Source organism: Penicillium psychrofluorescens (genome assembly GCF_964197705.1).
Source record: "Penicillium psychrofluorescens genome assembly, chromosome: 3".
Lineage (NCBI taxonomy): Eukaryota > Fungi > Ascomycota > Eurotiomycetes > Eurotiales > Aspergillaceae > Penicillium > Penicillium psychrofluorescens.
Genome location: NC_133441.1, coordinates 1,259,032 through 1,282,305, shown reverse-complemented (window position 1 = coordinate 1,282,305; position 23,274 = coordinate 1,259,032). Strand labels below are relative to the sequence as shown.

The window sequence follows — 23,274 nt, the reverse complement described above, 5'->3', positions numbered from 1 at the left end:
GGTTGGGGGGCAAACAAAAGGCATAGGGACCGAGGCCCAGGGTGTAGGAACTGAGGGCCGATGTCAAAAGAGCTCAACAGGATGACGTGGCGCTGGAGTTTGATGGTGAAGACAAGGGCTTCTGTAGGAAGAATCGGGGATGGGGATGAAGGAAGGCAGGCGCGAAGGCGGAAACAGGCGGCAGATCAGCCTCGCTGTTTGGGGCCGGGAAGACGGCCGCCTGGGGAAGCTGTCTGTCCTCTTGACTGCCTGTCTGTCGAGCTCGTCTATTATGCATCACCCCGGTCTGTAGCGTGTTCTCCCTCTTGGACTCTGTGATTCTCTCTCCCGATTTTCTGCACATATGACCCCCACGCTCGCAGCTGGGGCCCGTTGACCACCGACCGAGCTCTGCTCCGCTTACTCCCTCTTTGCCCACCATGCGCATCCGCTATCCGTTCGCAGGTGAGCTCCCCCCAGACCTCTCTTCGAGCTTCCGACTGACCACAAGCTCCAGGTGCTTTCTTTCTCCTGCTCATAATAGCTGGGTACCTCGGCCTATTACCTCAAAGTAGCTCCTCAACAATAGCTACCCAGCTCCAGACACACGACAAGTTTCTACATCTGATCACCTTCTTCCTACTCTCGCTCGCCTTCTACTGGGTCTTTGATACCTCGCGCCGGCGCACCGTCAACCTCACCCTTGTCATCTGCACGCTCGGCCTAGGTGTCGGGTCAGAGTTTCTCCAGGGTCTCCTCCCCAATGATCGGGTCTTCGACCTATACGACCTGATCGCCAATGTGGTCGGCAGTCTTGCCGCGATTGGCCTGAGTGGCTGGTACCATAAACGGATGCTCGAGCGGCGCCGCAAGAACCGCTTCGGCCTGATGGAGGGTGTCACGGACGACGTCGAACTTGGCGTTGGGGTCGGCGGCGACAGTGCTCGTGACCGCGAAGGGCTGGGCCCGCAGGAGTCTGGCGTCATGTCGCTGGAACAAGAGGTTGATAACTGGGACGAGAACGCAGAGGACAATTGGGATAGCGAGGATGGTCCCGCGCCGCCAGAGTCGCACTCCGCTACGCCAGCTCACCAGGAGGAGCGCAAGAATAGCACGCCTGGCGAGGCATCTGCGGAGACTGGGCCAGGGAAGCGAGTGGACTAGAGTCATTCTGGGTATATTCTTGGCGAGCGGAGTGATTGGGAGACGGACGTGGCCGTCTTGTCTTCCCTTGATGATGATTATGGATTCATGCATTGATCTGTCTCTCGTGTTCGTTTGATACCGTTCAATGGTCCTGTTCTTGGGACATTCGTTCTTGCTTAGCCGAAATTGTAGTACATATAAGAAGTGGTCTGTTTGTTGTCTTGGCATTCGTTCTTGGTATCTACCTCGAGAACCCGTACAGCCTGTCCGGCCGTTGACTACGGAATTATATATAAGCAGGCGTTCTTGTTCCGAGAAGAATTCTGTTACTCCAGCTCAAACTGGGTAAGATTGAAAATGACCAAGGGGGGAAACGGGCTAGTATACAGCGATTCTAATGCCAAACTAGCAAACTCCAACCAGCTAGAAAAATGAGGCAAGGGAGGCATATACAGAAAATCGATGATGCAAACTCGGGGTATTCCACAATAATAACGGGGAAGGTACAATCAACAAGGGAAAGAATCATATAACAGAGAAGGGCCATTAACGCAGAAAATCACGAAACACCGGAAGCCATGGTACAATGCAATGGAATGAAAGTATTGCTCAACTGAAAGCTGCGATTCCTGAATCGGAGACAAGGCACGTTGAGGAGCAGATGAAGAGTCGGAGAGCGTGCGTTTCTGCATTATTCATTATCAGAGGCTGGGGGAGTGCCAGACCAGCTCTGGAGCGGAGTAGCAACCCCATCTGAGACTTCCCCCAGCTCCGGTTTGGGTGGCGGCACATAATCTGTCTGATCACTCAGTTTGGCGGCCTTGGGAGACCGCTCCTCCGAGACACTGCTGACTTGGAGCTTCGGGACTTTACCCAGCTTGCGATCAGTCTGTTCCCGGAGGACCTCGTAGATGAACTGCATCTGCATTTCATTGTACACCATCATCATTCGCTGTTCGCGCATTTGGTTGACGGTTTCGAAAATGGGGTCTACCTCCGGGTCCATTATGGTCAGCAGCTGGCCCGACTCAAGCTCGCGCAGCAGGTGGTCGAGCGCAATGAAAGTTCCTGTCCGGCCAACCCCAGCACTGCAGTGCACAATCCGCGGGTTATCCGGGCTGGATTTGGAGGCTGAGAGCGTGGTCAGTTCGAGAAGGGCGTCGCGGTCACTCCCCTCTGGCTTGGAGTAATCAGCCCAGCCGGCAAAGAGGAAATGCCACACGATCTTCGATTCCGAACCGATAGCCAACTCCAGCTTGCGGATTTCGGACCGCGACTTGGCATCAAAGACCAACTCCAACAATGTGACTTTCCCCGGGGCTTCTGTGTGGGATTTGCTCGACGGATCGTTGGCCACGAATGGGTCGGGCTCGCCCACCGCCGAGAAGATCATTGAAGCCTGCTCGGTGTCCAAGGGGAAATACTGGGCGCACTTCTCCCGCCCCGACTCAAAAGTCTGCGTGAGCATGACAATCACGCCCACCTCCTTGCTCTCATGGAATACCATGTGCCAAAAATCCGAGAGATGTCCAAGTTTGGGACCCTAATGACACTGGTCAACCAGATGGCGCTGCGGTCAGCATGACACAACTCACCTGCGTTGCGATATAGTTCCGTCGCTCTAGAGTGACTGTGTCCTTCAAAGTGATCGGGGATGCATTGATGAAGTCGCATTCGCCGTCGGGCACACGTAGATGGATGCGGCTATTCGCCCAGGCCTGCACGTTCATATAGCGGTTCCTCGCCCTGACCTTGGGATCGGTCTCGAGCGCCCAGCGGTGCAAGGGATCATTGGAGAGCGCGCCTTCGGCCAGACGCGTCCGCTGCATCCATTCCAGATCGTCGAACTTTTCGTGAATGTCTGTTTCCGATCGACATACATAGCGGTCAGCCCAAATGCCATTATCCCACGTGCAGCCACCACGCATCTATTCTCCGACAGGACGAAACGTGCGCGCTCTGTCACTCACCAGCCACAGATTGTCGCAAAAACGGCGGAATATCCTCTTCGTCCACTCCCACCCCACTGTTGGGATCGGCCACCACACCCAGGTCCACCTCGCTGTCTTCCAACCCGCGCTTGGTCTGGACGTTGGTGTCGATCTTGATGGTTGGATGCGCCATCTTATCCGTTGCGATGCGCCGGAGTCCTCGAACCTTGCCGATGACGCCGCGCGCTTTTCTCGAGACTTCTTTTCGCTTGGAGCGCCGTTTGGGAACCAGAAGGTGGGGTGATTCGGACGAGGACGGACGATCGGGCTCGGTGTTGGTGTCGCCCTCGATGTCGCTAGCGAATTCGGCGGGGCTCACGGTCGAGGCAGGATAGGATATCTGCAGCGATGACAGATCGGGACAGCTATAGAAGCTGTCCCGGGAAGACGTGTCCAGGGCCAGGATTATGATGCGAGCGGGCGTCGAGGAAGCCGGAGAGAGCGTCGCAATAAGGAGAGGGTGAGGGAGAAACCAGCAGACACAAAGACCAGTCCGTCAGAGGAATTGGCAGAGTAGGATTAACTCGACATAAGTAATCACGGCACGATCTACCCCGGGTTCGAGGTAGAATATTAGTTAGATCGGTGCGTACTAAGTAAACTATTGAATTCGGCGTGGTTGTTTCCGGCAGGTGATTGCCACCTTCTTGGTTCGGCAGGAATCCGCCGTCCCGAATCAACAACCCCAAAGAACAATCCCATGGTGTCTGGATCAACAAATCAGATCTGACCAACTAGTGACTCTTGCCTGCTGTCGCGGGATCAGGGCCCAGGTGTTGACCACCCTGTCCTACCACACCAGACACCATGGTCTCCCAGGCCCAAGTCGCCGATCGCGCCGCAACCATCCAGAGCGCCTCGTCCATCGTGTCGCGTCCTTCCCATCGGCGACACCGGTCCGGCCGTTCGCACCACGGGGGCTCGTCGCACCCGTCGCCCAACGACTTCCCCGTCTTCACGTATACCGGCGACACCGAGATCGTCATCCGTGTCGGCCCTCAGGAGAAGCGCTATCTGCTCCACCGGCTCATACTCGCGCAATGCTCGGGCTTCTTCGAGGCAAGCACCAACGAGGGCTGGTCGCGACAAGCGGGCACCGCCAAGCTGGAGGGCTCGCTGTCTCGCGTCAGCGAGGATGACTCGCTATCCAACGGGTCGACCCTGGCGCAGTCAGATCACGGCACCCTCCCTTTGCGTCCGGGCGAGAAGAGACGATGGCGATATGAACTGGATTGGGAGAATCGCACGGAGGATGAGGAACCCATCCTCATGCAAAAGGTCAGTTCTGCACGTTGTCCCTGAACCGACAGAAGTGCTCATGTTTTGCTTTCGCGATGGACAGCCACCGACCTATACTTCTTTTTTGGGCAGCGAGCCCGGCGCGTTCCCTCCCGCGATGACCAAACCATCCAACGCCCAGGCAGGCTTCTTTCGATCCATGGCGAATCTAACGGGCATGCAGTCGGTAGTGAACCTACCACAGGCGGCGACAGCAGTCCATAACAACCTGGACCCTTTGCTGAGAGACTACGAGAACATGTTACGTATTTTCTACAACCACCCTCCCCTCCTAAACAGCGTCAATATTGCCTCCGCCTACACCGAGTGCAGGTCACTCCTAGCCTTGGCTGACATGTACGACGCGCTACCGGTGACGGGCCCACGCGTGGACCACCACCTCCTCGGCTTCGGATCTCGCCTCTTCAAACAGATCGCAAAGTACCCGCCCAGCTACCTCAAGCTTGGGTATTTAGCACGCAGCAGGGTCATCTTCTCCGAAGCTTTGATCCATGTTGTTGGGCAGTGGCCCGCCGCGTTGCCGAATCTACGCAACGGCTCTTATGCTCCCCTGCCGGATGCCGTGCTCGATCTGATTGAGGATAAGGTCGAGGACTTGGAGGATCTCAAAGCGAGAATAGAGTCCAGACTCTTCCGACTATCCCTCACCACTTCGCGCGGCGAACGTGTCGGCCCGAACAATGCGTATTTGGACTGGCTTGCTGTCTCTTTATTCCGCCAGTGGCTCATTGAGAATACGACGCCGCCACCTCCCTCCATTCTCAAGAACTCAGGAGGCAGTGGCTCCTCACAACCGAACAATACGGCCTCGTCAAGACCGTCGACCCCACCTGAGCAGACAGCACGAGTGTATAGATTGATCGGATCATCATCAACACAGGCATATCTCCCCCACGACGAGGTGAAGCGCTTTCTCAAGATCCACCCCACACCGTCCGCCGACTCTTTGTACACCCGCGAAACCTTCAAACGCTTCGAGCGCAAGACGGACGAGCTCAAACGCCTGGCGCGGGATATCGTCAAGCCGCTAACGCGCAACTTCCTTGAACTCGAGGTGAAAGCCAGTGCTGAACCAGCGGCAGGTCCCGCTGGTGTGCGCGACGCAACTCTCGTGGGGAGGTTGCCCTATTTGACTTGCACCCGGGTCGAAGAGGCAGATCTTCCCTGGAAATAATAATAATGATCTCGACAGACTGTCAATGATTCTGCCGCTCTGCTTAATGGCTCCCTGCTATGCGTCTTCTTTATTTTCCCCTCCACATACGGCATCGCACTATTCAGGCTGCTGGTCTGCCCTGAATCCAAACCAATTTCTTTCTTGCTCTCTTGTCTCTCTGCGCTGACCGTTTTTGCCCAAGATAATGATGTGTATTTTGCTTTGATTTATGTCCTGTCCTATCTTTCTGCATGTGCCCATGAAGTGATGAATATCTCCTGCGCTTGCTGCTTCTTTCTGTCTGTTCCTTAATAATACCCTGATCTGTGTCTTAGATATACGAGTAGCCAGTCCGGCGATAATGATAGAATGAATCATTCTACTATCCTATAGAACAGAGCTTAGGCAGTATGAATACATAGCATACAGATGTGCAGAACTCAACGCCCACCAATCGTCTCCATCCCATCCATCCACGGCCTCAACACCTCCGGGATAACAACCACCCCACGCTCGGCATCCCATCCATTCTCCAGAATGGCCGCCAACACGCGCGGAACAGCCATTGCCGTACCATTCACAGTGTGCGGGAACCGCGACTCCTTCGCCACACCGCCGCGCACGCGCGTCGCCAACCGTCGACTCTGGTAGTCCGTGCAAATGGAGGCGGAAGTGACCTCGCCCCAGGCGGTCCCCAGGTCCTCGACATCTAGGCTGGGAGTGGGGTTCGAAGTTGAGGTCGAAGTCGAAGGACGGAGACGCGACGGGAAGAGGGCCTCAATGTCGCGTTTGCGGCTGGCGCTGGCGCCTAGGTCTGTGGTTGGCATTTCCAGCACACGGCAGGGGAGGTGCAAAGAGGAGAGAATCTCAGTTTGGATGTCTAGCAGCTCGGCGAAGAGGGTGTCGGATGGTGATGTAGGCGCGTCGCCTGCAGTAGAGGCGAGGTTATCGGCCCAGCCGAACAGTTCCACCTTGGTGAACTCGTGCACGCGGTACAGACCCTTTGTGTCGACGCCGCGCGAGCCCGCCTCGGCGCGGTAGCATCGGCTCGCCCCGACGAGCTTGACCGGCAGCTCGGCGGCGTCGATGTCGCGCCCGGCGTACATAGCCGCGAGCGGGATCTCCGCCGTGCCAGTCAGAGAACGCGGCGGCTTGGTGTGGCGGTCTCGCTCGCTCTGCTCGATCGACCAGATCTGCTGCTCGTTGTGCTGGTCGCGCGGCTGGAACCCGCACGCTTCGGCGATGTGGGAGTAGACGATCGACGGCGGTGCAACGACCTTCCACCCGCGTTGACGGGCTACGCTGAGCGCGTACTGGATCAGCGCTTGTTCCAGCATCGCTCCTTCGTTGATCAAGAAATACCATCCCCACCCCGTTGTTGTGGCCGAGCTCGCAAAGTCAATCAGTTTCAAGTCTGTGCCGATGGTGACGTGTGACCGCGCCTGGAGCTCTGTTGGCGATTGACCGGTCCATGGTGGCGGTGCTTGCGGGTCGAAGTTGAGGTATTCGACGAGGCGAGGGTTGTCACCGATTGGGGTTTCGGGGGAGGAGAGGTTCGGGAGGGAGAGGGCGAGGCGATTGATCTCTTCGGCGCAGGCTGTTTGGCGAGCTGTCATCGCATGCGACTCATCTTTCAATCGCTGCGCTTCTGAGCGGAGCTCCTCTATCTTTCTCTCGGTTGAATTCTCAACCTTGTTTCCATCCTGTCGCGCAGCCATGAATACCTGCGCGATCGTCTTCTCCAGTTGCTTGATTTGGGTCCGGGGCGCCTTCAGGCCGAGATCCAGCTCGCGTGCCTCCTCGGAGAGGGTTTGGATGCGCGACGGGTACTCGGCATGCGAGGCGTAGTTCCGTTCGGCGCAGTTTTTGGCGTAGAGGTCTACATTCTGGCGGATGTGCTTGACGTCCGGGGTGGGTTTCGGAGCTGTCGCGGGTCGCACCACTTGCTGTCGATGGGGCGGAGTCGATGAGAAATACCGGCTCAGAGGTGCACGGATCAGTCCATGCCTGGACGTAGCCCTGCAATTGAAGCAGATGTAGGGAGTAGGCGCCATGGAGAAGAAGGAAGAATGACAAAGGTGGAAGAAGAAAAGCGAAACCGCGGGAGGATCGGCCGCCTTTCCTGTTTGGGACGGACATCTATAGCACAACCACAATAATATTTGCGTAGCTCTTGGAGGTTAAAAACCTAACAGGTTGCAGTCTGTCTACTCGGCCGGCGTTGCGCATTGAGAATTCCATTATTCGCTTCCGAGTCTAGCGTACTGATTCATTGGGGCGGATTTCAGAATTGGTGGTACCTGGATTTCCACCTGTGCGCTACGGAATGCCGGTCTTCCTGCTTGCCTTCCTTGAGAAACTCTCGTTCAGTCGGTGAGTTTATTTATTGTTCGAGAAGCATAATCATAGACTATCGGCATGGGATGTGCAACCCACGATACTACCTCAATAGGATGTGCGAGTCTCGGCGTGGACCCTGTGCTTATTCAAAATCTTCCGGAAGCATGGTTGACGAGAGTATTTACTGGCTCCGGCGGGCTACTATGAATGTGTTATAAGCATCCAAGTCAGTAAATCTTTGTCATGGTTTTCCCAGCAGCCCTGTACCAGCTGTCTGTCGGTGCATGGATATGTCTGGCTGTGGGTATAGCTATCCATGCCGTGACACTTGCTAATTTACTCTTTCGGATACAGCTTTCCGGTTTGATATTTGCGCGATGGATCTACAATCTCTACTTTCATCCTTTAGCACCATATCCAGGGCCGATGCTTGCTCGAATTTCCTGGCTATACTATGCCATCTACACATACAAAGGAGCGTTGGCAGACAACACAAAACGTCTTCATGGTAAATACGGCGCCGTGGTTCGAATCGCACCTAATATAATATCCTTTGACGACGCACAGGCGTGGGAGGATATTTACGGCGAGTACTCAAATCGTCTTTGAAATTGATCGCTTCTAACCTAGACCAGGGAGAGCACAAGGAGGCGCCTACGCGTTTTTAAAAGATCCCGGTAAAGAGTTTAGACTGCCCAACTCTCCCCCGTCTATTGGATTTGCACCAGAGACTGTCAGTTCAAAACTTTCTTCCATTATTTGATCACTGACCTTTCCGTTTAGGAGCATCGGCGATATCGTCGCATTCTGTCATATGCCTTCTCCGACAAGGCCATTAACGAGCACGAACCACTCGTGCTAAAAGGTGTCGACTCATTGATGAGTAGTCTTCACAAACAGGTGGACTCATCCCAGGACAGATTTATAGATATCGAGAAAAGCATGACTGCAATCATGTTCGATCTCACCACCGATCTCTCTTTCGGAGAGTCATTCAACAGTGTCACCTCGCCCGACATCAGCCATCCATGGATGAGTCTGGTCACTAGCTCTCTGAGAGGAGTTAGTGTTTATTGTGCGATGCGTCGTCTGCTACCGCACGGCTTATGGCCGCTCGTCGATCAGATGATGGGGAAAGCTCCGAAAGGTTCAAAGGTGGAGGCGATGAATTTCGCCAAACAAATGGTTGGCAAAAGATTAGAGAATGTTGTTGATCATAAGGATTTTATGACATACATGATCGAGTATGTGCTTTATTGGCCAGCTAAATAGACGTCGTTGATGATCTCCAGCTCTCATGGTGTACCGGACGGATTGAGTCGTCGCGAAATCGAACGACTCGCGCTCAGTTTGGTCATTGCCGGTTCGTCCCATCATTTATGTGGAAATACAAGATACTAATGGTCTACTTCAAAGGGAGCGACACTACCTCTACGCTCCTTTGCAACGTTATCTACCGCTTAGCCCAACACCCTGATGTACTCTAAGAGCTTCTAATACAGATTAAAGAGACAGCCTCCCCATCGGAAATCAATTTCTCGACCGTGAAGAAAATGCCATATCTCACAGCAGTGCTTGAAGAATGCCTTCGATTGCTTCCTCCTGTACCAAATATCTTCCCTCGGGTCGTGCCACCCGACGGCGCAACCATCTGCGGCCACTTTGTACCAGGAGGCGCCGTAGTTGGCGTGAACCAGCTCTCAGCGAACATGTCGAGCAAGCACTTTTTACACCCCGAAGCATTCCTCCCGACGCGATGGTTGGGTGGGGACGAGTTCTCAAATGATAATAGAAGAGCGAGGAAGCCGTTTAGTTACGGTCCAAGGAATTGTGCTGGACAGAAGTGAGCTACATATTTCCCACTCTTCTGACTCTCTTAATATTTCGTTAATAGTACCGCCTACATGCATTCCAAAGTGATAATCGCGCGACTGGTATCCGAATTTGATATCGCCCTGGCGCCGGTTTGCTTGGATTGGCCGCAGAGATGTAAAGGATACGACACCGTGGAAAAGCCGCCATTATATGTCAAGCTGTACTCCAGACAGATTGGGACGGAATAAATATTATGATTGAATCATCCAAACAGAGCATGTCGAGATGACTGTGCTGACCGGGAGGCTCCCTGTGATGTGTTTTGATACAAGGTTTTCAGGATGAGACACTACTTGGGAAACTCGAACTACCGAATTATCCGCTCACTTAGTGACAGATAATACTGGTATATACTACATTCACAGAGCCGAGAAATTCCATTGCTAGAAATGCAAGTATCATGAACTCATCAATCAGTCGCCAATCCGAAAACTGTCGTCCTCCCCATCCGTCTCATCTAGACATATCTTTCAGTCATATCATCTCAGAATCCTAACTTGTATTTCTTAATTCGGGCGCCCACTCCAGCTAGTATCAAAACAATAGCAACCAAAGTAGCCCAGAGAGGGATCCGCAGCGTGGTCAGGTTGAAATCAGTCTGCGTCGCGGCCACAACAACCGCCATCTCCAGCAGTAGCAGAACATATCCGGCGATACGGTGGTACTTGTAGAATCTTTTGCCTGCGTCCACACTTCCAAGTACGAGACTGGGGACAAAGAATTGCACAACACCGCCAAGGGTCTGTAGTGCAATGCAGATGTAGGTCGTCAAGCCGAGGATGCCGTGCGGCGAAGTGAAGTGCGGGTGATCGCCCTTGTTAAGCTCGATGATAGTGAACGCGGAAATAAAGCATGCGACACTGAGCAGTTGAATTGCAGCGTGGATGCGGGCGCCGTTGCGTTTCTGTGTCGGCGTTACAGTTGGCTGGACGATGAGCGCGGCTTGGACTTGCAGAAGAATCGCGGAGACGCTGAGCATCTATTCAAATGAGAAAGTAAGTTTGATCCTCGCACAGAGGATATATTTGTGCGTGACGGGACAGAGTCACCTACTGGGTGTGGCGAGAAAAGTGACAGCGGCTGCGACAGAACCCCCGACCAGACCAACGCGGCCAACTGGTATCCCCGTTAGTGAACTCATGACAAGTCGAAGATCGTAGGCAAGAATCACTCACAACCCAAATGCCAGCCTGAGCTAGAGTCGCCGTGCCTGCCAATTTTATGTTGTCAACTTCTGGAGTTTCTCGAACTAGAGTTACTGGTTCTCACCGGTGATGAGGTTGCGAACAAGACTCTCGCCCTCTTTCTGAGTGACATCCCCCGGACGGCCAAGTAAAGGCTCATTTTCGGGTATATCGGCGATCACCGAGTTATCTTGATGAATGCCGGTAGTCGAAGCCATAATTTCCAAACTCCAACGCTCCTCGTAAGACTGGGATCGTAGCTACAGAATAAAAATAATGCTAAAGGATCAAAGAACAGAAGTGGCAAAATGAGGAGAAGGACCGCGGGGTAAGCGCACTACCCTGTACCAGAGATATCTAACCATGTTCATTACTCTACTAGCACGGCAGACCCGGCGCACCATGTCAATAATTATTGATTTTGTCGTGATCGCCGCAATAGATGACGATCAATCCCAGCAATGTGGAGCCGAGACCACCAGTCAGACCAGGATAATTGACAACAACCAGCCCAGGAAAGAGGCGGGAAAAAAGCAATTGCAATAATCACATCCACAACCGATCCCCCTCGCATCTTCATCTCGACTAACGGGTGAGAACCACGAGCCCGTTCGAGAAGCAGCCATGGATATCCCGGTTGCCCTTCTTGTCGTCTGACACGCCGGTCTGCCAGTTTGCCAGCTGACTGGCAAGCTCGTCCATAGTTCTTGAAAAGTCGTTGTTGTCTTTCTCGCGGTCGAGCGTGAGATTTCCCATCTGTCGTGCTGCCACGTCCCTCTCTTCCGGAGTTCTGGAAAGCCGCTCCGAGTTGTTCTTGGCTGGGGTGCTTGGTTCGTCGGCTCTTTTCACAATGGCGGTGCATTTCCCGCGAAAACGGAGGCTCAGTTCATGCATCCTGTCGTCTTCCTGTCTATTGTTAGTTTACCTTATTGATCTGCTGACCGAGCTTGCCGTTTTCCCCGGTTGGAGGAGTGTATATGGAGAAGAGAGAGGCCTACCGTTTTGGTAAACAGGTAGTGGTGACGTCCAATGACAGCAGCAATATAGAGGTAGCAATAGCGAATCCGCTGAGATGAAAGATGACAGCTAAAGACTTGTAGAAGACTGCGGTCTTGTCCGAATTTATGTGAATTCACTCTCTGCGACAATAGAGCAAGTGAGGCGCCTATATGGCGGGATTTGGCGGGATTTCCCTACATCGAGGTTATTGTCTCAGGGACAAAGACAACAGTGAATACAATGTTATTGATATTGACACACACTACCAGGGCATCCTCAACACGGCTCCTTGCTCCTCCGACCCTGGACGTCCAAATACCACTTCTGCGCCCAGATTCTTCAGATCCAGGTTCATCACAATGTTAAACAGCGTGCTGCTTCGCGAGGAAATATGGCGGCTGGGATCCTCCTGGCAACAGATTGCCTGGGGCGCATTATACGTATCAGAGAAGATCTGTTCCCGAAGCAAAGCAGGCGTGATGGCATCTCCTTTCACCCCATTCTGGAGCAGTTCATTTGTCAAATTCCCCAGTCGTTCAAGACGGATGGGAGATCCTGACAGCCATGGCGGCTCATTCACATATCGGTTCTCGATAAAGTGGTTGGTATGTCCGATCAGCCCCGAAACTTCCTCTGCGATATGACGGTCACCCACAGGCGATAACTCAAGTCCTACTGCTGTTGTGGGGTCTGCCACGAGAATATGCTGCGCAGATGCGACGCCGCCCAGAGATTCGAGTGTCTTGATAGCGCTTTCAACTGAAGCACTCTCCAGACATAAACGAAGAGCGACGTGGATCGGAATTTTATCACTGATCATTGGTTTGGCGCGGATTGCATTCAGGCACGTCCCTACGCCAGCGGAGTTGAAGCCAATCTTGCCCACGATTCCGGCCTGATAGAGTGCAACTGCATCAGCAAAGACCGTTCTGGCTAGCCACTAGAGGGTCAGCTCACCTCAGTCACCATATATATCGTCGGCTTCCCGACCTGCTCAATCGAGACCATGGCCAAGTTCGTTCTCACCCGCGCCGTCCAGTCCCAGTTTTGAGATAACACCCGAGTATTCTCGCCCTTCTTCCAGGACAACGTTGTGCATCCGTCCGAGAACTTGCCTAGTGCAATCTCGCTGCGGCAGTTCAGAGCGACCACGTCCAAAATATCCAACTCCGCACCCTCGGCTATGCCCTCCATTTCGGCGAGTAGATGTGGAGTTAGCTTTGCAAGTGCCGGCTGGAATTCTTTGGATATCTCGCGGACTTCCGGCCATGAGAGCTTGGAGGTGTTCTGGAACATCTCATCGTAGATGGCAATCTGGCTGCGGATCTGCTCCCGAAGCGCGCGGCCATGCTCAAGGCCGATCTATATCGACCAAAGTTAGGTATTGTAGAAGATACGCAGTTGTGAAATATACCTCGCGGGGACTGCCCTTTAAAGTGAGTTTGGGAGGGTCCGATACTGGAGACATGCTGAATTAGATCCTCGGAATTTAAATGTATGAATGGACGCGAGGCTCCACTTCTCCTATGGGAATCAGGAACCTTTATACTCGATCGTTATCAACAGCCGAGGCCCCCTCACTTTCTTGTGGGGCGTAGCCGATAAGTCATTAATCATCGTTGGGGTTGAGACAATATACCCCAATAACTACCGAAAAGGAAACTGTATGCTATAGCAACAGTTGCATACATCTCCAACTGCCTCGTATTATCAAATAGTAACATCCCCGAAAGGTTTTGACTGTCTATATATTGACTCGAGGTGTTTCGGACTATGACTCTCGAATGAGGTGCTTAAACAGCTTATCCAGATAATAGGCCGACTGCTTGGGATGTCGAATTTTGTTTTCCGACTCGAATTCAATAAACGTGCAGCCAAAACGATCCTTATACCCGGCCGCCCATTCTGTGTCACCGCAGAGTTAGCCTTGCGTCTGACGGAATACTTTTGCTCACTTACCCCAATTATCAGTAAATGTCCAAGCGAAGTAAGACCGGATATCAATACCGTCTTCTTTCACGGCTCGCGCCAACGCGTTGCCGACATAGCCTTCGAAGAATTTAATACGGAACTGGTCGTTGAGCACCTCTGGCGTCGGAGCAGTCTCTCCTTTTGCCGTAGTCCCGTTTTCAGTCATATATATTGGCGTCTGGTATCGCTTCCAGATCCAATTTAGCAGCTTCCGGAATCCCCAGGGCGCAGCTCGCAGCCACTCCGTATCGGTCTCTTCTCCACGGGGAGTTCCTTGCTTGTTTTCGTCATGAATTTCCACGTTACCCTTGTGGTCATTGATATCTGGCGGCGTATCCTTGTGTCGCACGAAGAATGTCGTGTAAGTGTTCATCCCGTAGAACTCAGAGCTTCCAAGTACAAGCTTCGACTCCTCGGCTGTGAACTTCGGCAGTCTATCACCCAGTTGAGCCCGCATAGAAGCAGGGTAGTCACCCGTTTTGTAAATCGGGTCCGCAAACCAGGAGATCTCAAACTCGCGCGCCCGTTCCGCAGCTTCTTGATCTCGCGGGTCCTGCTCATCCCAGGGCTCAGACCAGTTGCCGTGTAATGTAATCCCAATAGTCCCCTTTTGCTGCGGCTGGAACTCTTCACGATACAGGCGGGCGACATGTGCATGCGAGACAATCTCAGTGTGCGCGACGGTAAAAGGTTCGGTAGAGGAGTCGCCCTCGTCGTTGCGGTCTCGAAACGACGACCGGCCTGGGGCGTGAACGCCCGCCGCATACCCAGCCAGCGTATAAACACCCGGCTCATTGTAGGTAATCCAATGCTTGACACGGTCTCCGAATCGCTCGAAGCACACCCGTGCGTAGCGCACAAAGTCTGCCGTGTAAGCGTTTTGATTCAACATCCCGCCGTACCGATCTTCTAATTCTTGCGGGGTATCCCAATGAAACAGGGTGACGAAGGGTGTAATTCCATTCTTCAGAAGTTCATTGATCAGATTGTTGTAGAACTGGATTCCTTGTTCGTTGACAGGGTCCTCGCGGCCACCCAGTGGAATAATCCGTGACCAGGCCAGCGAAAATCGGTAAGCATTGACACCGTACGACTTCATCAATGCGACATCTTCGTGGTAGAAGTCATACGCTCTTGTCGCATCGTCCGCGTTACTTCCATCGGAGATTCGACCTGGCGTATGCCCGAAGGTATCCCAGATCGACAGGCCTTTCCCATCCTTATTCCAAGCGCCTTCGATTTGGGCAGCTGCTGTGGCGTATCCGTGAAAGAAGTTGGGTCGAAGAACGCCCTTAAGGTCCTTCACAGAAGCCAAGTCCATTCTGATGGTTCGTGAGATTAGACTTGTAAGTGTGGCGGTTTATCAGCCCTGGAAAAAAAGCAGCGACACGTGAAAAAAAATTTGTTATCCGGGTAAGATGAATTCGATGCCCCTCATTATTTGAACTTGCCCCTCATTTAAATCAGGCCTGTTTATCCAACCGACATGGCTTTTGTAGGTGGACGCGGACCTTAGGTCCGTTACTGTTTGGGGATAGCTTCCACCGGGCTTGGCGTGGGGAAGCTATGCCACCAGATCTATGGGAAAAGAAGAATATTGAAGGCTGATAATAGACGACCACTCGGAAAATTACTGTTTTAAATAGCCGATCTTTTTGCGCGTTTCCAGCCTTCCAAATTATCCGATCTATGGCACATTGATTCTATGCACGCCCGGTCCCTCAATGTGGACTTGCAATCCATCCTTGCCGGGGAAAAAGACCAAAACATGTCTGCCCAACATCGAATTGATGGTCACAGCACCAGTTATACGTCCATTCTCCCAGCCGAAATCTAGCTCAAAGCCACCGCGCGCTCGTACGCCGCGAATCGAACCTTTCCAGCCCTTAGGGCACGCCGGCAGGAGCCGAATAACCCCCGGCTCGTGAGACTGAACCAGCGCCTCGCCAATGCCTGCGCCACCTCCAAAATTTCCATCTATCTGGAACGGCGGATGGCTATCCAACATATTTGGTAGAGTAGATTTGGCTAAAAGCAGCTCAAGATGCTTGCTGCATTCGTCGGCTTCGAATAATCGTGCATGCAGATTGATCAGCCAGGCACGACTCCATCCCGTATGTCCGCCGCCATGCCGCGCACGTCGGCGCAAGATCACTCCACATGCATTAGCGAGATCTGGTGTCTTAGCTGGGGTAATGGCGTTGCCGGGGTGTAGTGCCCATAAATGAGATGTATGTCGATGGCCGGGCTCAAATTCGGCATAGTCAGATGCCCATTCTTGTAAGTATCCCGAGTTACTGATCTGCATTGGAGGCAGTCGGGATCGTGTGGTGCGAACTTCGGGGAGGAGTACGTCCTTAATATCTAGCTCAACGTTGCAAGATATGAAGGCTCCCAATATGGCATCAATAATTTGGATGTCAACTGTCGAGCCTTCGCATAGAACTCCCTTCTCCCCATTATGGTCGTAGAATGTATTTTCTGGAGACAGTGACGGGTTTGTCACAAGGTAAACGCCTGTTGCATCCTCGATCAGAAAGTCTAGAATGAACTCTACACATCCACGCAGAGTCGGGAACATGCGCCGGAGAAAGCTCTCATCACCAGTAAATCGGAAATGGTCCCAGATATGATAACAGAGCCAAGCACCACCAAGTGGCCAAACAGTTGCCGGCATCCAGCGGTCGACAGGGCAGGTGTCAGCCCAGATATCCGTGCAGGAATGAGCAGTCCAGCCCCGGCACCCGTACATCATCTGTGCGGTCGCCTTGCCCGAGTCCGCCACGCGCTCGAGTAAATCGAAGAGAGGTTGTTCGCACTCTGATAGGTTACACATGTTTGCGCCCCAATAGTTCATCTGGAGGTTGACGTTGATTGTGAACTTTGAGCCCCATGCTGGGTGAAAAGATGGGTTCCAGATGCCTTGCAAATTCGCAGGGAGGGCGCTGTCGCCCGTCCGGCTACAAGATATCAGAAGATAGCGAGCATAGTTGTGATAAAGCGCAATCAAGCCGGGGTCTCTTTTATATTTGAGGCGTTGGTCTGTTGGGATATCAGGCGAGCTCGGGCTCAGTTGCAAATCCATCCGATTATACAGCGAGTGGTAATTGACTGTGTGTCGAGCCAACAGATCTGCAAAAGAACACTTGATGGCATCGTTGATATCGCGCGACGCCCTTTGATCAATGTCCTGATGGCGAAAAGTAGTCTGTGCTGCGACCAGCAGGACGGCATCGCCAGATTCAACAACAAGATTATTTCCAATACTAGTGATTGTGCCTGCATTATCTTGACACCGAATCCCGACAATGCAACAGGCCCGGTTACTGTTTTTACCCCCTGGCGTAACATGCATCGTGATAGCGCTACCGGTAGCACAGACATCGTCGAGATATTCGTTGGTCTCAAACTCCAACTCGCTCATGCGCGTCAAGCGTACAATGAATCTGGCTTTTATCGACGAGCGAACCCGGATAGCCATGACATTATCGGGATAGCTAGCCAAAATTTCTCGTTCAAAACGGGCTTCTTTATAATCATATTCAATACGCACAGCGGCATTGCACAAATCCAACGACCGCCGGTACTTTGAGACATGCTCCGGGTTATGATTAAAATCCAAAAAGAGGGTACCCAAAGGTTCATAGCTGCGTTGGCTAATTGGGTAGGCGAAGAATGCACTTTGTGCCAGCTTCTCTGCCTCAACATGGTTTCCTGCGCGAATGGCCTCTCGCAATTGGGGAAGATATTTCCGGGCATCTTTCGGAATGCGGTCTTGTGGCCCTCCATACCATATCGAATCCTCGTTCAGCTGCAGGAGCTCGGTGTCCGTGCGGCCATACACCATGGCACCTAGGCGGCCATTACCCACTGGGAGTGCTTCATTCCAGTGAGCTGCCGGTTGTTGGTACCATAATTCAGACATGACGATTTTAGACATTGGGACATGTTTCCTGGGACTAATGAGCTTATGAGGGACTGATTGACCCACTAGTTCATCGGAAATAAACAATATTGGAGCGGCATTTCGGTCCGTTGTCTGGGCAGAGAATTGAGAGTGGACTCGAATAGTTAGCGGGGCAAAGTCGAAAGGATCTTGGTTCACTCTTTGTCTGGACTTCGGGAATAATCCTCTCCACATCAGCCCTAACTCGGGTAATAAGTTGTCCCCGGATCGACAGCACTCCGCCATCTGAGGATAGCTCAATCCTTGTCTCGCTAGTTCCCCGCGTTCGCATCTCAATGGTGGGAAATTTACGGAGCGAGATAGCGCCTGAAGCTAGCCAGTCGCCGCCGTTTCGTCCATCAACGTGACTGACGCCAAATTCACATTTCGCGGTCTTCAACCACCAATGATCCCTAGTTACCCCGATCTTGCCACGCCATCCGAGGTTAATCTCGGTCCCAAGCGCACATTCTGTTGGTCTTAGCCATACCCAGGGCCCAGCCCCGTGTCAGAATGGGAGCAGTCTGGATGCCGACCTCCACCGGTCGGCTTGCCAGCTCTCTGAACCATTATGCCCGCCGGAGCAGAAATACCACGGCGTGGCCCTCGTTATCGCCATACAAATTGAAGTGAGCAGGCCATCAGGTTGGGGTCTCTGACACACAAGACAGACTGCACGACACCACTTCTGGGAGATCATTCACGTTTAATTCGATCAATAATGGGCAATCCTAACGACGAGGACGCCGTCCCGCCGGAGTACGAGCTCAAAGGCATCGCCCAGGAGCATGTGGAAGAGATTGTCTTAGCACGCTTGACGGAGGAGGACCTATGGACGCTATCGCAGGAGTCACTGAGGGTCTGGTCAAAGACCGGGTTCCGTCTTTTTCTCATCATGTTTGTGCAAGGCTGCAACCAGGCCGGCTTCGGGGTTGACTGGGGAGTCATCGGCGGCATCAACACTTTGCCCGCATGGCATGCGTACCTTGGCTTTGGCACCGCCGGTTCCACGTACGGCTTGATGAATGCACTGATGAGCATCGGCACCGTGTGTGGAGCCCCGTTCATGGCCCTAGCCGATATCATCGGTCGTCGTGGCATTAACTTCGCTGGCAACTTTATCGTCATCATTGCAGCCATTCTGCAAGGCTGTGCTACCAATATGCCTATGTTTATGGCCGGTCGATTCTTTATGGGGTTTGGTACGGCCTTGATGTCCAGCTCCCAGTATATCGGTGAAATATCTCCCATCCATCTCCGTGGACGCATGGTCGGTTTCTTCGGGGCCTGCTTCCAGGTTGGCAGCCTGGTAATGCTCGGTGCTATGGTGGGACTCTCCAATCTTGCTGGAAATGCGTCCTGGCGCACGCCTCTACTCCTAGAGATTCTATTTCCCGGCATTGTCTGCACGACTATCTACCTTTTGACGCCTGAGTCGCCCCGTTTCTATGTCATGCGTGGCAAACGCGAGAAAGCAAAAGAGGTGATAGCCAAGTATCACACGACAAGCGGTGATGTGAACGAGCCGATTGTTGAAATTGTCGTGACTCAGATAGAGGAGACTTTGCAGAACAATACCTCTGAATTCAAGGCAGTCTGGGACTTCCGTATCTTTTTCACCAAGGTTGCTCGCTATCGATTGCTGTGTCTTACACTATACTCATTGTTCCAGCAATGGAACGGAGGCAGCATCATCACATATTATGTCAGTTTCGTCTTTCGATATTTATATTAGTTCTGACAATATGTTTAGATGGTCGATGCGTTGGAAACAGTTGGTATCACAGGAACCAAGCAACAGTTAGGCGTCAGCATTGGCACCACCGCAGTTTACTTCGTTTTCACCGCTGTCGGGTCGCTGCTCGTTGACAAGTTCCGCAGACGTACACTTATCTTCGGGGGTCTCATCTCCATGGTTATATTCCAGGTGGCCACGACGATCACATCTTGGCAGTACAGTCTGAAACCGACCAATGCTGCCGCAGCTCTGACTCTTCTCTGGATATTCATGTACCAGACATTCTCGGCAACGCTCGTTGCAACAATGCACAACCTATACCCTATCGAAATCCTGTCCCTTCCTCTTCGTGCCAAGGGCATGGGTCTCTACAGTCTTATTCAAGGAGGTGCTGGTGCTGCCCAGACATATGGAATTAGTGTCGGAATCAGCAAGGTCGGCTACAAGATCTGGGTTGTCTACATCGTGTACAACACGATCCAGCTCGGCCTGTCCTATCTCTTCTTCCCTGAAACCAGTGGTCTGACCCTGGAAGAGATCGATACTGTCTTTGAAACACCTGGTGTTCGGCCTGTCAAAATGTCACTAGATATCCAAAAGGCTAAGAAGGAAAGGAGAGCGACTCGGGATGAGGAGGGTCAGCACACGCAGTGATGTTTCGATGTACGTACATAGTGAACATAACGTTGATTACTATACCTTGTGATTCTTCCTTTAGATTAGTAAATACTGAAGCATCTTTCTGTGCGTTTTTCCTGGTTCGTCGCTACTGTAGCAAACTGTCGTCCCAAGGGATTTCTTGTGGATTATTACGTGCGAGCTCCTAGGACCAAATGATGAATAACGGAGCTAGATATCCTGTATCATTGCGGTATTTCCACGATCTTAACGGAATGAAACAAGCCCCATTCTTGCCAGCTAATGAAGTGCTTTCTACCCTTAGCTCAGGAGGGGTCATCCGTGCTTAGAATGCCGCCATATCCTTTTTTTTTAGCACCTGTCCAACAAGGAGCGCTTTCTCACGGGGACAGATTGACAGTTGCTTAAAGATTTTGATTGTATGTCAAGGCCTCTAGAAAATCAACCGGTGACTGTTCGAAGTTCTACTGTGAGTATTTGAGAAAACCGGAATAGGTTTTTCTAGCACAGAACAAATTATCTGTTAAATTAAGCTTGCCAGAAATTTGTACACCTCTTTCCTAGTGCGAATAGCTTCCGGCATTTCAGGCTCCCAATGGTACGCGTGCCACATGCCATCAGCAACAAGCACTTCGATCCTATCCGAGACATCCCTTAGTTTCCAACTCAATCTAAGGCTACCACTCAACAAAACATCCCGTGTTCCAGTCGTGATCACGGTCGGAGGAAAGCCAGCTTTGAAGGTAGCGAAGAGTGGAGACACTAAGGGGTCCTTCACATCGTGTTTGCCGATATAATTCTTCTTGGCTACAGCAGCCACAATATCAGGATGCATGACATCCCTGCCGGCATTTGTAACAGGGGAATCTCCGCTAGCGCTCAAATCCGTAGCTGGCGTATGCAAAACGAGTCCAGCCATCATTGGCAATTCTTGACGTTGTGCCAAGGCCAAAAGCGAGAGCATAATTTGTCCACCGGCCGAAGTGCACATGCCAAGAACATTTTCAGCGCCGAAGCTTGCCGTGAGTTCTTTGTAGACAGCAAGACATTGGTCTCTCGCGACAGGGTAGTGAGCCTCCGGTGACAATGTGTATTCAACGGAATAGACTCTAATTCTGAACTCGCCGGCCATCAAAAGAGTGCTCCTGTCTCTGGCCGTAGCTGTAATAAAACCCCCTCCATGTATATTAAACATAATTTTCGATTGCATCTCGGGTTTGATGATAGGAGGTTCGATTATGAGGATGTCCACACCGGCGATTGTGGTGTTTTTAAGGTCAAGGTGGTGTTTAGCGATCACAGATTCCTCGACCCGGTCTTCCATCTGCGCCCACCGAGAGCGCATTTTCGGTACATTTTTTGGTCCTGTTAGGAAGCGTGCGAGAATACTTGGAAGAGGAATCCATGGGATTTTGCTGAGAAACACTTTTGCTTCGGGGCTGAGGGCCTCGGACTGCCCTGCCGTAACTGAAGGCATAGAATTGAAAATCGTCTGATAACAGGTAGAACAAGGGGAAAGGGGGTTTAACCAGGCTTAAATACGTATCATTTCTGCGAGCAGCCGACTTCGGTCACAGGCAATCATTTCGCCGTATGGATCAGAGTTCCAATATCATAATACTACAAGGTCCGTGTCAGATAACTGTCTTTACCGCTCAATGTTCGTCTGCGTCATGTGGAGTTCGGAGTGAGCAAACCTTCTAGCCACTGTACCGGTAACGGAATTCCGTGTCCTTGAAGACCCGGGCAAGAAAAGTGGACCGACCCACTTCCCCCTACTTGTGAAAATGGACGAGTTTTATAGTTGGATCAAGTGAAATAACTAGAGCGATAAACATTGCTTACAAAAAAAGCGCGATGCTTTCTCCTGAGTTTTAAAAAGAGGTACGCAAGACAATGGGAGGCAGGAAACACGCTGCGGGAAAACCTGGTTTCCTTCTCATCCGATAAAGCTTTTGTGAGCAGCTTTCACAAAGAAGGCAGACGAGTGTCTACTTTCTTACACTCCTCCATCAATTCTGCGAATACTTTATTTTGCAATGCAATACCTTCCGGTGCGTCGACGATTGTAGCTCTCCTGCTCCGTTTGATTAGTTTGGCCCTTTTGTCTGCAGTTCAAAATGTCAAGTCAACTTACTGTGCAATCTCGTAATTGCTAATGTATGCGCCGTGCGATTCTTTTCCGACTAGCGCAATGGCGTGCAAATATTTGTTCACTCCTTCAGCCAGGGACTTTCGCTTAGATGCGAAAGCACCCGCGATCGCAATCATGGCTCGAAAATAAAATGGGTAGATAGCTCCAAAATTTGTCAACACAGGGCCGGGTGAGACCTCATTGAATATGACCGTCTTCTTGTCGATGCGTTGTGCCAGTTGCTTGACGACCATGGTTCCTATCAGCTTGGAGTCTTGGTAACGAGTTGCACCGTCGAAGCAGGACTTGTCGTCAAAATGGTCCATAACTCGACGTTCCATAGGAACAGCTCTCTTTGTCAGCGAATGGTCCATCTGCACAAAGCTTCCAACCCAAGTCAGGCGTGAGGGCCTAGACTTGAGGATTGCCGTTTCTTGTAGCAAAGGAAGTAACTCGAGGACCAAGAGAGCGTTCGAGTAAACATTGACCTGCATAATTTTTTCATGACCGCTCTGTGTAGTTTCAAAGTCGAGACCGCCCACACCCGCATTGAGCAGTACAAGGTCGACCGTTTGCGTGAGCACTTTTACCTCAGTGGCAAACGCGATAACACTCTCATAGTCTCTCATCTGGAGCTCTACCACGTGGATCACAACACTAGGATTCCTTGAGTGCCAGGTCGGATTTGCCAGGAGCTGTGCTTTGACTTCCTCGCCTTTCTGGATATTTCGTACTCCCATGATGAGAGTGGCGATTTGGCGACGGACGAGTTCTTCGCTAATAGCCAAACCCAGTCCGTTTGTCGTCCCGGTTATGACAGCTGTTTGGTCACGGAAGCTGACAGATGCAATGTCGTCGAGTATCGCCATTTGGGTTT

The 23,274-nt window shown here is 52.0% G+C and overlaps 11 protein-coding genes across 11 annotated transcripts; 3 read left to right on the top strand and 8 right to left on the bottom strand.

Annotated features, from left to right (window-relative positions):
- Nucleotides 1-419: 419 nt before the first annotated feature.
- On the top strand, nucleotides 420-1,143 carry PFLUO_LOCUS4614 (uncharacterized protein; the record flags this gene model as incomplete). The annotated part of the gene is made up of 2 exons (XM_073781982.1): nucleotides 420-444; nucleotides 569-1,143. The coding sequence occupies 2 exons, from the start codon at nucleotides 420-422 to the stop codon at nucleotides 1,141-1,143; spliced, it is 600 nt and encodes a 199-aa protein (XP_073638683.1).
- A 673-nt stretch (nucleotides 1,144-1,816) lies between these two features.
- Nucleotides 1,817-3,818, bottom strand: PFLUO_LOCUS4613 (uncharacterized protein; the record flags this gene model as incomplete). The annotated part of the gene is made up of 4 exons (XM_073781981.1): nucleotides 1,817-2,668; nucleotides 2,721-2,986; nucleotides 3,096-3,456; nucleotides 3,801-3,818. 4 exons carry the CDS (start codon nucleotides 3,816-3,818, stop codon nucleotides 1,817-1,819), a joined length of 1,497 nt encoding a protein of 498 aa, XP_073638682.1.
- Nucleotides 3,819-3,923: 105 nt separating this feature from the next.
- On the top strand, nucleotides 3,924-5,589 carry PFLUO_LOCUS4612 (uncharacterized protein; the record flags this gene model as incomplete). The annotated part of the gene is made up of 2 exons (XM_073781980.1): nucleotides 3,924-4,394; nucleotides 4,459-5,589. 2 exons carry the CDS (start codon nucleotides 3,924-3,926, stop codon nucleotides 5,587-5,589), a joined length of 1,602 nt encoding a protein of 533 aa, XP_073638681.1.
- Nucleotides 5,590-6,011: 422 nt separating this feature from the next.
- On the bottom strand, nucleotides 6,012-7,625 carry PFLUO_LOCUS4611 (mitochondrial; the record flags this gene model as incomplete). The annotated part of the gene is made up of 1 exon (XM_073781979.1): nucleotides 6,012-7,625. One exon carries the CDS (start codon nucleotides 7,623-7,625, stop codon nucleotides 6,012-6,014), a length of 1,614 nt encoding a protein of 537 aa, XP_073638680.1.
- Nucleotides 7,626-10,270: 2,645 nt separating this feature from the next.
- PFLUO_LOCUS4610 (uncharacterized protein) lies at nucleotides 10,271-11,188 on the bottom strand (the record flags this gene model as incomplete). Its single annotated transcript, XM_073781978.1, has 4 exons — nucleotides 10,271-10,765; nucleotides 10,840-10,902; nucleotides 10,962-10,996; nucleotides 11,056-11,188. 4 exons carry the CDS (start codon nucleotides 11,186-11,188, stop codon nucleotides 10,271-10,273), a joined length of 726 nt encoding a protein of 241 aa, XP_073638679.1.
- Nucleotides 11,189-11,555: 367 nt separating this feature from the next.
- PFLUO_LOCUS4609 (uncharacterized protein) lies at nucleotides 11,556-11,864 on the bottom strand (the record flags this gene model as incomplete). The annotated part of the gene is made up of 1 exon (XM_073781976.1): nucleotides 11,556-11,864. The coding sequence occupies one exon, from the start codon at nucleotides 11,862-11,864 to the stop codon at nucleotides 11,556-11,558; it is 309 nt and encodes a 102-aa protein (XP_073638678.1).
- Nucleotides 11,865-12,231: 367 nt separating this feature from the next.
- On the bottom strand, nucleotides 12,232-13,437 carry PFLUO_LOCUS4608 (uncharacterized protein; the record flags this gene model as incomplete). The annotated part of the gene is made up of 3 exons (XM_073781975.1): nucleotides 12,232-12,864; nucleotides 12,927-13,331; nucleotides 13,384-13,437. 3 exons carry the CDS (start codon nucleotides 13,435-13,437, stop codon nucleotides 12,232-12,234), a joined length of 1,092 nt encoding a protein of 363 aa, XP_073638677.1.
- A 303-nt stretch (nucleotides 13,438-13,740) lies between these two features.
- Nucleotides 13,741-15,261, bottom strand: PFLUO_LOCUS4607 (uncharacterized protein; the record flags this gene model as incomplete). Its single annotated transcript, XM_073781974.1, has 2 exons — nucleotides 13,741-13,874; nucleotides 13,929-15,261. 2 exons carry the CDS (start codon nucleotides 15,259-15,261, stop codon nucleotides 13,741-13,743), a joined length of 1,467 nt encoding a protein of 488 aa, XP_073638676.1.
- A 366-nt stretch (nucleotides 15,262-15,627) lies between these two features.
- PFLUO_LOCUS4606 (uncharacterized protein) lies at nucleotides 15,628-17,865 on the bottom strand (the record flags this gene model as incomplete). Its single annotated transcript, XM_073781973.1, has 1 exon — nucleotides 15,628-17,865. One exon carries the CDS (start codon nucleotides 17,863-17,865, stop codon nucleotides 15,628-15,630), a length of 2,238 nt encoding a protein of 745 aa, XP_073638675.1.
- Nucleotides 17,866-18,607: 742 nt separating this feature from the next.
- Nucleotides 18,608-20,278, top strand: PFLUO_LOCUS4605 (uncharacterized protein; the record flags this gene model as incomplete). Its single annotated transcript, XM_073781972.1, has 2 exons — nucleotides 18,608-19,591; nucleotides 19,640-20,278. 2 exons carry the CDS (start codon nucleotides 18,608-18,610, stop codon nucleotides 20,276-20,278), a joined length of 1,623 nt encoding a protein of 540 aa, XP_073638674.1.
- A 2,118-nt stretch (nucleotides 20,279-22,396) lies between these two features.
- Nucleotides 22,397-23,266, bottom strand: PFLUO_LOCUS4604 (uncharacterized protein; the record flags this gene model as incomplete). The annotated part of the gene is made up of 1 exon (XM_073781971.1): nucleotides 22,397-23,266. The coding sequence occupies one exon, from the start codon at nucleotides 23,264-23,266 to the stop codon at nucleotides 22,397-22,399; it is 870 nt and encodes a 289-aa protein (XP_073638673.1).
- Nucleotides 23,267-23,274: the final 8 nt, after the last annotated feature.